Here is a 13,254-nt window from a genome sequence, read left to right as displayed (position 1 = left end):
GTGTTACACATTATTGTTGTTAGATATAATATTTATCGACAGTTTTGATGGTCGGACTTTGCATACATCAGACAAAAATTTATACTTCATTTATACCTCCTTTACCAGTTTTCTTTTCCCCCCATTCCCTTTTTTTTATGGTGGACTACATACATGCAAGACGTCAGCATACGTAATTAAAGTGTTGCTTCCCATTTTATCCCAAGGTAATGCAGGCAATGTATGGGTCGTGTGCATTGACTGGTTGCCAAGTCTGTCGCGTACACCACACTTCCAGTAAACCAAACATTTTATTCTAGGCGCTACGCACTTCCAAGTCTTACAAAACTTCTAATGACTGGCAGTCCATATTTCTGTGAGGACAACCACCTTGCACATGCAGATTTCCAGATCATAAAGATGTTTCACAGGCACAACACGCGTGGGTTGTCATTGCAGCGGAGAGGTTCTGGGGACAGACAGTATGTGTGCTTTTTTTAATGGTCATTCTCTTAGTGCCATACACTAAATGGCATTTTAATACTAAAGGTAATGAGAAGTATAGTGTAAAATAGCTAGGAATAATGAATAAATAAAACAAGCTACCAAACACACAAAAAGATATCTGCGGTGAAGACAACTCATTCCTGAAGTCATTACATGCCTCGTATGTGCGGGTAGGTAGCATAACCGTTACGGTTACATTAATAGTAATGAGACCAGTATTAAGAACGTAGTGGGCGAGGGTCTCACTATTGTGAGGTTGGGATATGCCAAATAGAACACACCCATTCCTCTTGCCTTATGTAAGCACCCACGCCTAGTCCCACTAGTCTTGTGAAATTCGTATCCTTTCTGCAATTCCTGTTAAAGCCACCGCGTCCATATGACGGTTCGAGAATTTGTTTTGAGGATCTATGAGAAATGTAGGCAGATGTATATGAACGCACTTTTAAGGTGAGCCAGAAATACATAAACCACAGAGACCACGTGAACAAACTCCACACATACTGTGACGGGATACAAGGGAGATGGCACGGTCGAGGAGTTAATTCACCTGCAGTTGATGTAGGTTAATGTTATACTTTGAGAATGCAGTAGTTTGGAAGGTTCTGGTAAGGCACACGAGGGGGCGGTATGAATTTTAACATACAAGTAATTGGCTCATCGCTTAACAACTCGACTCGTATTGCTCTACTCAGTGCCTAACTCGGACATTACGATACAATTTTCATACCCTGACATGAACATCAACACAAACTGTAACCTAACCTAACCAACAAAGACCAGACCAAATGAGCTTTGGAACTTTAGAGACATTTAGGATAAGAGTAAACGAGTATTAGAAGCATACATAGACGCGAAAAGATATGACCCCCAATTCCCTGTACCGAAAACTGAATATTTACAAGAAAAAACAACAGAATACATTAGTAGAAAACTATTCCATCATCTCTTCAGTAAGTTACATAATATCTTTCATCGTTGCCAATATTAGCACATTATAGTGACATAGGTGAAATATTACGAATATTGTGTTTCCGGAGAGCCTATGTACTCGCCGTAACAACTCCAGCAACCTCTCGAACAATTACAGTAATTCCCTCACGTTTTTCAAACCCTGTGCTGACTCTATCTCCATGCCATGGGACTTTTTGAAGGTTCATTGACAGGCCAGTTTGTTCCAAACACTACACAGCTGTTATTACAAAAAGTCCGCAGTTCATTTTGCCAAGCTCCATATCGTAAATAAAGAAACAAAGTGGATAAATAAATAAATATATATATATATATACTAAAAAGAATATAAGCAAATGGTAACGATACCACGTACACTGCTGTTTTGAAAGTTTGAACCTTCAAAAATTTGTTGTGTGAGGTCTACCATTTGTTTATTCATTTTCTCTTTCTCTCTAACAGCTTTGCTCCCATTTTAACGAAGTAAAGACTAATTAGAATCAGTTGATTCAAATAACTCAGGGTAGGTAAGGGTCCATATTTCCCTCAGCTGTTCGTTCAATGTTCTAGAATTTGTGGAGGCACTGACACACACAAAACGTTGATGATTTGCGTCAAGAATTTTTTTTGATTACCACCATATACCCTTCCCTGCTGCTTGCAATCCATGTCCCTATTACTTCAGTTTTCATCATTACATTTGTTTGTGCATTAAAAGCGAAATCGCAAGCCAATTCTAAAGAATAATATCGTCAGCACGCTCACAGAACTCTTATTTGTCTGATACCAAACCAGAGAGCGACTGCGTTCGAAACTTTTTTCCATATATTCTTAGATTTTTACTCAAATATTATTTATTTTTTGGTTATAAATGTCATGGAAAGGTTCATCTTAATATCACCAATATCGAATATCAAAACTAATGAGTATGTTGTAAGGTAATTTTGATTTGTGATTGAATTTGAGAGGAACAAATTCGTGGATAATGAAATTATAAGATTTTTTCCAGTGTAAAGTTCCTTAAAAGAGTTTGCCTATCCGTCGTTCAGCAGAATTTGACATCCAGAAAACATACAGATATAAGGGAAGTCCATCACTGAATCTCAATAACGTGAAAATGTGAAGATAACCATTATTGCAGTCATGTCGTAATGTACTCTCATTGCATCAAAATATGCTTCATTGTGTAAAAGTCGGAAATAAGGTTAATATTAAGGAAAGCTGGATTTACATCTTTAAAAGCTAAAGCTTGAGTCAGTTGAAAGTTAAAAGTACGGGGTAAGCATGACACGAACATGGCCAAACTTTGTTTATTTTGTATTGTAGTTCCACACATTATAGAGAAGTCAGTAATCATAAGGCCGTCAGGGATATTTACGTAATTTCAACGCAATTTTCCCTGAAAATTCATAACTTTTACTGCCCTGTGACCTCGATGCTCACAACGGGACATTATTAACCGACAAATTTTTAAAAATTTCCTACAGGGAATTAATTCATTAACGAAAATCGGTAAACAAGAAATGCTGTATGTAGATAAATTTTGTCATATATTAGGGAATCATATGTACTGCAATAAATGTATACTTTTTATATATTTTTGTATTTAATGTCACTTTTCATGAGTCAGAGTCATCAAGTTCATTGAGGCGTATTATTCTGGTTCAGGGTCAGCGTGTGACAAGCAACGGGACCCTGGACGCCTTCCTGGTGGCGGGTTCGCCTCGAGTGCAGGAGCAGCGGCGCCACGTCACCCTCAAGAGGAACCTCACACTCCAACATGACGATATAGAATACTGGGGCGTTTACCTCCTCCAGGGTTCCTCCGTCGCCCTCTCCACTTCAGCCAGGTGAGTCTTGCTTGCTCATTTATCCTTTTTAGTAGTTTAATATCCATTTGTAGTTTTTAATATCACATTAACATAATTCTTGAATAATATCATTGACATCACCTTATATACACGACAGATATTTTACAGTTGTGTAAACAAGAGTTAAGAACACGGGGTTCTGGGGTGGAGCTTTAATCCAAACGTTTCTTCGCTATGGACTTCATCAGTGGACTTTTCATTCCACTGATGAAGTCTGTTGGAACGAAACGTTTGGATAAACATTACACCTCAACCTTGTGTTTATGAGTGCCTCAGCACCAACATATGTCTAGGTCCAGACTTGACTCAGTTAAACGCGTTGTTACAGATGGCCCGGCGGTGTTCTCCTCGTGGTGCAAAGTGAGGAAAACCTACGCAAGTGTTTTTACCGCGAGAATCGTCTGGAGAGCGAACTGAATGATGACCACCCATCACCTGGGGGGAACAACGTGTACAAGAGTCCACCTGACCAAAACGATCTAAGGATGGATGAAGAGCGTCATTGGGATAACTGGGGAGGCGAAGTGTTCGATGATGAAACAGACAGAAGAGGCGGAATCAGAGATGACAAAGCTGAAGTGGGTGACCTTGAGCCAGATGATGATCTTGACCCAATTCTGCCTGATGGCTTTAAGATGCAGAAGCATAAATATCACCTCCAGAAGTCGCCAGGAGTTCCCAAAAAGAGAAAACAAAAAAGAAAGAAGAATAAGAAGGGCAAAAAGGGCAGACATCTTAAGACTAACGCTAATCAAAAGCGTTCAAATAAGTCCCAAGCAGGCGAACGTGTACGTCGTGACGCTCCTGAGCTCTCCATTGGGCAGGATGATCGTATTCAATCACAGATGTTTGACAGAATGGAACTTTTACACAAGTTTAACGATACTGTTGATGTCACAACGGGGAATTCGTCGTTTTCTAGTAGTGAGGAATTCCTAGAACAATGTCGCAACTCTGTCCTAACGATAGATATCACTCCCTTTATTGACTGGGAAAGACAGATCAATAACTTGAATGCAGACAATCCACATTCATGGAGCTTCGCAGTCAACACATCCGACTATTATTACTTTATATTTACATCAGACAATTCTATTGAGCAAAATCATTTGGGGTTCAACCTGGAGTTACAACGAGCAACCTATGATGTCAGCTCTGCGTTAGACTCTTGCCGAAATTCCAAAGAGTGTGTGTTTCCTCTGGCATTCACTCAGACAGAGGCAGTGGTGGTAGAGGTCCCAGCCGGGGAGAACTTTGAGGAACTTCACTCCTTTGAGGTGACCACCACCTGCCAGCCTCGAGTTCCCGTTTACATGGTGTTCATTCTCCTCGTACCGTTCATCATATTACTCTTTGCCTTCCAGTGAGATGTGAACGTATCATTGACTCTGGTAATTGATGATATAGAGCCTCTTGTCTGCTACCAAAGGTGATATGCTATCCGTGGCATAGTATCCATGAAAACTTTGTTTCTGCAAGTTGTGAAAAAAGTTGTGGGACGCACTGTCTTATTACTGTGAGCAGACTGGTAACAGACGAGTGTAAAAGGCTAATCACTTACCCAGATACTCGAGAATACATAGGTGCCGAGGTCACCACCTATGGCAAGCGTGGTATTGGTAAAGAAAGTTGGGTGGTATGTAGACAGTGACATTAGTAGAGACCTCCTCTGGTACTCTGCCTGTCATCCACTGCCTCTAACCCACGCTTATACTAGTCATTGCCATCCCCCAAATTAAAGACAATGAAAAATATGCAGATATTTTGTGATTTAAAGAAAGTGACGAGAAAAGACAAAATTATGCTGGAAATGTAAGCTGTAAATAATCAATTCCCCTTCCAGCGTAAAGTTGCGGAAAAACTACAAATCGTGCAGTGAGCCCTTTTTCCGTAAGGAGGCTGTGCTTACCTCTGCAATCGATCATGTAGGTTAATGAGACTGATGGAGACAGCGCTCTTGGGTTTTACCTTACTGTTGAGACTGTGCCATGCTCCTTCATCCAGTAATATTATATAAATGGTGAAATTGTGTGACAGGGCTTTAGTGACAAATCCAAGTGAGCATGAGCTGTTGTTAAGCATTTTCTTTGCTAGTGAAATATGAACCTATGACTCATTAAGCACTGATTTGTTGGTACTGTATAATATAAACGCAAGTATGCATGTTTTCGGGCACTTTAGTTGTTAACAAATGTGTAGTAGATGTTTCGTAGTCAACTAATGTGTGCGGGTCAAAAATTTGAATATTTTTTGTGTATTGTTTTTTTATGCAAATGTAAGACACTATTTTCATGTGTCAAAGAGCAGTATAGTGTTGATATGTGCACCATCCATGAATAACTTAATTCCACTTTAACGAATTAGACTTCTATATGGTCGGTCGCCAGTCTGGCACCTGATCTCTTGGTGATGGCACTGAATTTGCTGATAATCAGTATAGTTGATGAACACTGATCCTATTTTTGCTTGATCTACTAAAACACTACTGCAATTACTTTAGTAAGAGCAGTTCGTTTAGTATTACCGTTATTAAAATTGTTAAAATATACTGTTTAGTCCTTGCTTTTAGATTATTCTATAAAATCAAGCTATTGAGTGGAACTAAATTTTCATTTTTTGCAAAGACAGCATGTTTCTTTTATTTAATTTATTGAACGTGTTGCCAATATTATTCATTTTTATTAAATTTAAAAAACTTATCTGACTTTAGAGTGTGTGTGATGGTGAATATAAATATTTCCTAATGCATTCCATGATTTAAAATTAGATGCAGTTGTAGTAATTATTTCACTTTTCAGTTGCTTGTACAAGCTTTTCATGCATACAGTGATATTTGCAGTGCCTCAAAGCCAGTACAAATATATATTATATATGGAGATGATCATTAATGATTCTGATTAAAGCCATTCTTTGTAAGTTATTTTGTACATTTGCTCACAAATAATAAAACTGAACATTACTTTCTTTCATTCTTTTTTCTTCTTTTTTTTTACAGAAGGCAAGTTCTAATAATGTTTTCCAGAACCTCACACACCACACTTAGGAGACTGATTTGTACTTCAACGCCAGTTACTGGTCTACTATTTTGAAGATAGGTATGATGTTTAACACTTTGCCTCTCTCAAGTGAGAAGAACAGTAGTCAAATTTTGTAGGGACTTTGCCTCTCTCCAGTGACAAGAACAGTAGTCAAATTTTGTAGGGACCATGAGCCTTGTATGAGTAAAGATCTTTTAGTTTTAGTGTGCTTTGCAACTACACTGTGTCCTCAGAACAATTATTTGCTGTCTAGCAAGTACAATGACAAACAAACAAAGATTTTTCCAATACAAACTATCTCAAGATGTTCAGCACTCATTTTCATGCAACAGCACTACACCTCTCCCACCCAAATCACTTCATAATAAACCAAGTAGAAATAAAAAGCCTACCTTAGTCTCATACTTCAGCAACTTCTACACACGAGCTCCAACAAACATAACAGAGACACAAGGAAAATGCCCAACAAGCACAAAACCACAACCCTCCTAACTCAATCCTAAACAAAGCCCACTATACATTCATCCAAAACCAGAGTCCCCCAGACAAACATGAGTCACACGTTTCTGTCCAAGCTCTAGACATCACCCATCCCTTCATTACTGCGAAAATTAATTCAACACATTCCAAAACCCTTCATGTCCACAGTGAATACACTGAAACCACAAAATAGACCACACCAAAATACTATATGGCAGCTTCCTGAGGGTTGCAAGAGTTTCACATATATATATTATTATAATATACTTAATGGCTGTTTCCCACGTCAGCAAGGTAACGCCAGGAAACAGATGAAGAATGGCCCATCCACTCATATACATTATATATATCTTATCCCTGGGGATAGGGGAGAAAGAATACTTCCCACGTATTCCCTGCATGTCGTAGAAAGCAACTGAAAGGGAAGGGAGCGGGGGGCTGGAATTTTCCAAAAGAAGGAACAGAGAAGGAGGCCAAGTGAGGATATTCCCTCAAAGGCTGAGTCCTCTATTCTTAAAGCTACCTCACTAATGTGGGAAATGGCAAATAGTATGAAAATATATATATATATATATATATATATATATATATATATATATGGATGGGGTTGTAAGGGAGGTAAATGCAAGAGTCCTGGAAAGAGGGGCAAGTATGAAGTCTGTTGGGGATGAGAGAGCTTGGGAAGTGAGTCAGTTGTTGTTCGCTGATGATACAGCGCTGGTGGCTGATTCATGTGAGAAACTGCAGAAGCTGGTGACTGAGTTTGGTAAAGTGTGTGAAAGAAGAAAGTTAAGAGTAAATGTGAATAAGAGCAAGGTTATTAGGTACAGTAGGGTTGAGGGTCAAGTCAATTGGGAGGTAAGTTTGAATGGAGAAAAACTGGAGGAAGTAAAGTGGTTTAGATATCTGGGAGTGGATCTGGCAGCGGATGGAACCATGGAAGCGGAAGTGAATCATAGGGTGGGGGAGGGGGCGAAAATCCTGGGAGCCTTGAAGAATGTGTGAAAGTCGAGAACATTATCTCGGAAAGCAAAAATGGATATGTTTGAAGGAATAGTGGTTCCAACAATGTTGTATGGTTGCAAGGTGTGGGCTATGGATAAAGTTGTGCGCAGGAGGGTGGATGTGCTGGAAATGAGATGTTTGAGGACAATGTGTGGTGGTTTGATCGAGTAAGTAACGTAAGGGTAAGAGAGATGTGTGGAAATAAAAAGAGCGTGGTTGAGAGAGCAGAAGAGGGTGTTTTGAAATGGTTTGGGCACATGGAGAGAATGAGTGAGGAAAGATTGACCAAGAGGATATATGTGTCGGAGGTGGAGGGAACGAGGAGAAGTGGGAGACCAAATTGGAGGTGGAAAGATGGAGTGAAAAAGATTTTGAGTGATCAGGGCCTGAACATGCAGGAGGGTGAAAGGCGGGCAAGGAATAGAGTGAATTGGATCGATATGGTATACCGGGGTTGACGTGCTGTCAGTGGATTGAATCAGGGCATGTGAAGTGTCTGGGGTAAACCATGGAAAGTTGTGTGGGGCCTAGATGTGGAAAGGGAGCTGTGGTTTCGGGCATTATTGCGTGACAGCTGGAGACTGAGTGTGAACGAATGGGGCCTTTGTTGTCTTTTCCTAGTGCTACCTCGCACACATGAGGGGGGAGGGGGATGGTATTCCATGTGTGGCGAGGTGGCGATGGGAATGAATAGGGGCAGGCAGTGTGAATTGTGTGCATGGGTATATATGTATGTGTCTGTGTGTGTGTATATATATATATATGTGTGTACATTGAGATGTATAGGTATGTATATTTGCGTGTGTGGGCGTGTGTGTGTGTACATTGTGTATGGGGGTGGGTTGGGCCATTTCTTTCGTCTGTTTCCTTGCGCTACCTCTCAAACGCGGGAGACAGCGTTTTTAATTTTCCAAAAGAAGGAACAGAGAATTGGGCCAGGTGAGGGTAGTTCCTCAAAGGCTCAGTCCTCTGTTCTTAACGCTACCTCGCTAATGCGGGAAATGGCGAATAGTTTGAAAGAAAGATATATATATATTTTCTTTCTTTCTTTCAAACTATTCGCCATTTCCCGCATTAGCGAGGTAGCGTTAAGAACAGATGACTGGGCCTTTGAGGGACTACCCTCACCTGGCCCAATTCTCTGTGGGAAGTATTCTTGCTCCCCTGTCCCCAGGGATATATATATATATATATATATATATATTATCTGGGAGTGGATCTGGCAGCGGATGGAAACATTATATTATGTATATATATATATATATACTACCTCGCAAACGCGGGAGACAGCGACAAAGTATAAAAAAAAAAAAAAAAAAAAAAATATATATATATATATATATATATATATATATATATATATATATTATGTATATATATATATATATATATATATTCCCTGGGGATAGGGGAGAAAGAATACTTCCCACGTATTCCCTGCGTGTCGTAGAAGGCGACTAAAAGGGAAGGGAGCGGGAGGCTGGAAATCCTCCCCTCTCTCTCTTTTTTTTTTTTTTTTTTTTTTTTTTTTTTTTTTTTTTTTTCCCAAAAGAAGGAACAGAGAAGAGGGCCAGGTGAGGATATTCCCTCAAAGACCCAGTCCTCTGTTCTTAACGCTACCTCGCTATCGCGGGAAATGGCAAATAGTATGAAAGAAAGAATATATATATATATATTTATTATCCCTGGGGATAGGGGAGAAAGGATACTTCCCACATATTCCCTGCGTGTCGTAGAAGGCGACTAAAAGGGAAGGGAGCAGGGGGCTGGAAATCTTCCCCTCTCATTTTTTTTTTAATTTTCCAAAGGAAGGAACAGAGAAGGGGGCAGGATGAGGATGTTTCCTCAGAGGCCCAGTCCTCTGTTCTTAACGCTACCTTGCTGAGGCGGGAAATGGCGAATAGTATGAAAGAAGAAAGAAAGATATATATATATATATATATATATATATATCTTTTCTTTCCTTCATACTATTCGCCATTTCCCACGATAGTGAGGTAGCATTAAGAACAGAGGACTGGGCCTTTGAGGGAATATCTTCACCCGGCCCCCTTCTCTGTTCCTTCTTTTGGAAAATTAAAAACGAGAGGGGAGGATTTCCAGCCCCCTGCTCCCTTCCCTTTTAGTTGCCTTCTGTGACACGCAGGGAATATATATATTGGAAAGTATCACAATTTTGCGCTTGATCAAGTATATTCCTATGAGTCCACGGGGAAAATGAAACAAGATAAGTTCCCAAGTGCTTTTTCATGTAATAATCACATCATCAGGGGATGTGGTTGTCATTTCATGTGTGGCAGGATGGTGACGGGAATGAATAAGGGCAGACAGGATGAATTATGTACATGTGTATATATGTATATGTCTGTGTGTGTTTATATGTGTATACGTCGAGATGTATAGGTATGTACATGTGCGTGTGTGGACATGTATCTATATACTTGTGTATGTGGGTGGGGTTGGGCCATTCTTTCATCTTGTTTCCTTGCGCTACCTCGCTAATGCGGGAGACAGCGACAAAGTATAATAAATAAGTAAATAAGTACATTTTTTTTTTTTTATTATACTTTGTCGCTGTCTCCCGCGTTTGCGAGGTAGCGCAAGGAAACAGACGAAAGAAATGGCCCAACCCCCCCCATACACATGTATATACATACGTCCACATACGCAAATATACACACCTACACAGCTTTCCATGGTTTACCCCAGACGCTTCACATGCCTTGATTCAATCCACTGACAGCACGTCAACCACGGTATACCACATCGCTCCAATTTACTCTATTCCTTGCCCTCCTTTCACCCTCCTGCATGTTCAGGCCCCGATCACACAAAATCTTTTTCACTCCATCTTTCCACCTCCAATTTGGTCTCCCTCTTCTCCTCGTTCCCTCCACCTCCGACACATATATCCTCTTGGTCAATCTTTCCTCACTCATTCTCTCCATGTGCCCAAACCACTTCAAAACACCCTCTTCTGCTCTCTCAACCACGCTCTTTTTATTTCCACACATCTCTCTCACCCTTACGTTACTCACTCGATCAAACCACCTCACACCACACACTGTCCACAAACATCTCATTTCCAGCACATCCATCCTCCTGCGCACAACTCTATCCATAGCCCACGCCTCGCAACCATACAACATTGTTAGAACCACTATTCCTTCAAACATACCCATTTTTGCTTTCCGAGATAATGTTCTCGACTTCCACACATTCTTCAAGGCCCCCAGAATTTTCGCCCCCTCCCCCACCCTATGATCCACTTCCGCTTCCATGGTTCCATCTGCTGCCAGATCCACTCCCAGATATCTAAAACACTTCACTTCCTCCAGTTTTTCTCCATTCAAACTCACCTCCCAATTGACTTGACCCTCAACCCTACTATACCTAATAACCTTGCTCTTTTTCACATTTACTCTTAACTTTCTTCTTCCACACACTTTACCAAACTCAGTCACCAGCTTCTGCAGTTTCTCACATGAATCAGCCACCAGCGCTGTATCATCAGCGAACAACAACTGACTCACTTCCCAAGCTCTCTCATCCCCAACAGACTTCATACTTGCCCCTCTTTCCAAAACTCTTGCATTCACCTCCCTAACAACCCCATCCATAAACAAATTAAACAACCATGGAGACATCACACACCCCTGCCGCAAACCTACATTCACTGAGAACCAATCACTTTCCTCTCTTCCTACACGTACACATGCCTTACATCCTCGATAAAAACTTTTCACTGCTTCTAACAACTTGCCTCCCACACTATATATATTATCCCTGGGGACAGGAGAGAAAGAATATTTCCCACGTATTCCCTGTGTGTCGTAGAAGGTGACTAAAAGGGGAGGGAGCGGAGGCTGGAAATCCTCCCCTCTCATTATTTTTTTAATTTTCCAAAAGATGGAACAGAGAAGGGGGCCAGGTGAGGATATTCCCTCAAAGGCCCAGTCCTCTGTTGTTACCACTACCTCGCTAACACGGGAAATGGCAAATAGTTTGAAAGAAAAAGATATATATATATTTATTTATTTATTTATTATACTTTGTCACTGTATCATCAGCGAACCTCACTTCCTAAGCCCTCTCATCGACAACAGACTGCATACTTGCCCCTCTTCCTGCCCCTGGAGTCCCTTTTTTCTTTATATACAAATGAATGCAGTTACTGACCACTGGGTCCCTTTGAGGCAATTTTCTTGATTGTGGAAGATATAATAAATCATTGATCAGTGTTAATATGAAAACACATATCAAATATAAAAAAGTCTCATGGATTTTAAGCAAAAATTTATCAATTCTATTCTTAAATGTATGTATGGTACTACTTTCAGCCACTCTAATTGGTATAAGATTATGTTCACAATACTGTTGTGAAGAAAAAGGCATTTTGCATCATTTGAGGTAAAACATGTACTACGAGTGATATATGAATCTATCCCTACACAAGTCATTGGACCAAGATTATCGAAGCCTTTGATGATTTTGAATGTCTGTACTAGATCCCCCTTAACCTTCTCTTTTCTTGTCTAAAAACCTTTGAGTCATTTAATGGGCTTTCATAGGATTTGTTTCTTAGTCCAGGAATCATCTAGTAGATCTTCTGTACTCCTCATTCTGTATGTCTTTCCTCAAGTAAGGTGACCACATTATTCAAGATGGTGACGCACTAGTGACTTGTAAAGCTTTTTCAACTTCTTCTGTGCACTGTTTATTTGGCTTTGGACCACTAGAGATTATTGCACCCAAGTCTTTAGTCTTTTTCTTCATTTACCTTTTGCAGTTCAACAGAACTCACACTGTAGCTTGCCTTTTCATTTTTATTACTGACATGTAAAACTTTGCACTTGTCGATCAGTTTGTATGTTTAAAGCCACAGATGTTCAATTTCTGAAGTATATTTATTTCCCAACTTGGTATCGTCTGTGAATTTTGATATTTTAAAATGCAGCCCATGATCAATATCATTAAGGTATATGAAAGAGAACCAGTCCCAAAGATTGATCCTTTTGGTACCCCACTTGTTACATTTAAGCATTCTTAGGCTTGACCATTAATCAAAACTCATTGTTTATGGCCAGGTAACTAATTTCCTTAACCTCCAAAGTACAACCCCATCATTGCCATGTGATTTAATTTTGGTTAGTAACTTTTGATGTTTAACTTTATTGAATGCTTTTTGAAGTTCTAGATAAATGAACTCAACTGTTTTACTTTCAATCATATAGGTTGAGCATCCCCAATCCGAAAATCCAAAATCTGAAACTTTTTGAGCGGCGACATTATGTTACAAGTGGAAAATTCTACACCTAATCACATTATTTTTTTGTTGTATTAATGGTATTTCATATTATTTTTACTGTTCAGGACTTGTGGGTGAATAAGTGTAAGAAAATGATTGCTTATCATTAGCATAT

The 13,254-nt window shown here is 39.8% G+C and overlaps 1 protein-coding gene across 10 annotated transcripts in view; it reads left to right on the top strand.

Annotated features, from left to right (window-relative positions):
- LOC139750252 (uncharacterized) overlaps window positions 1-6,272 on the top strand; it is a 398,093-nt gene extending 391,821 nt beyond the window's left edge. For all 10 annotated transcript variants that reach the window (XM_071664785.1, XM_071664786.1, XM_071664788.1 and 7 more), the window contains 2 exons: window positions 3,106-3,287; window positions 3,637-6,272. In XM_071664785.1, coding sequence (XP_071520886.1) covers window positions 3,106-3,287; window positions 3,637-4,675 — 1,221 coding nt within the window. In that variant the 3' untranslated portion in view covers window positions 4,676-6,272. The remainder of the gene's footprint in view (window positions 1-3,105; window positions 3,288-3,636) is intronic.
- Window positions 6,273-13,254: the final 6,982 nt, after the last annotated feature.

The sequence above is a fragment of the Panulirus ornatus genome, chromosome 9 (genome assembly GCF_036320965.1).
Source record: "Panulirus ornatus isolate Po-2019 chromosome 9, ASM3632096v1, whole genome shotgun sequence".
Lineage (NCBI taxonomy): Eukaryota > Metazoa > Arthropoda > Malacostraca > Decapoda > Palinuridae > Panulirus > Panulirus ornatus.
The sequence above is the reverse complement of the archived record's forward strand: the minus strand, read 5'-3'. Positions and strand labels throughout refer to the sequence as shown.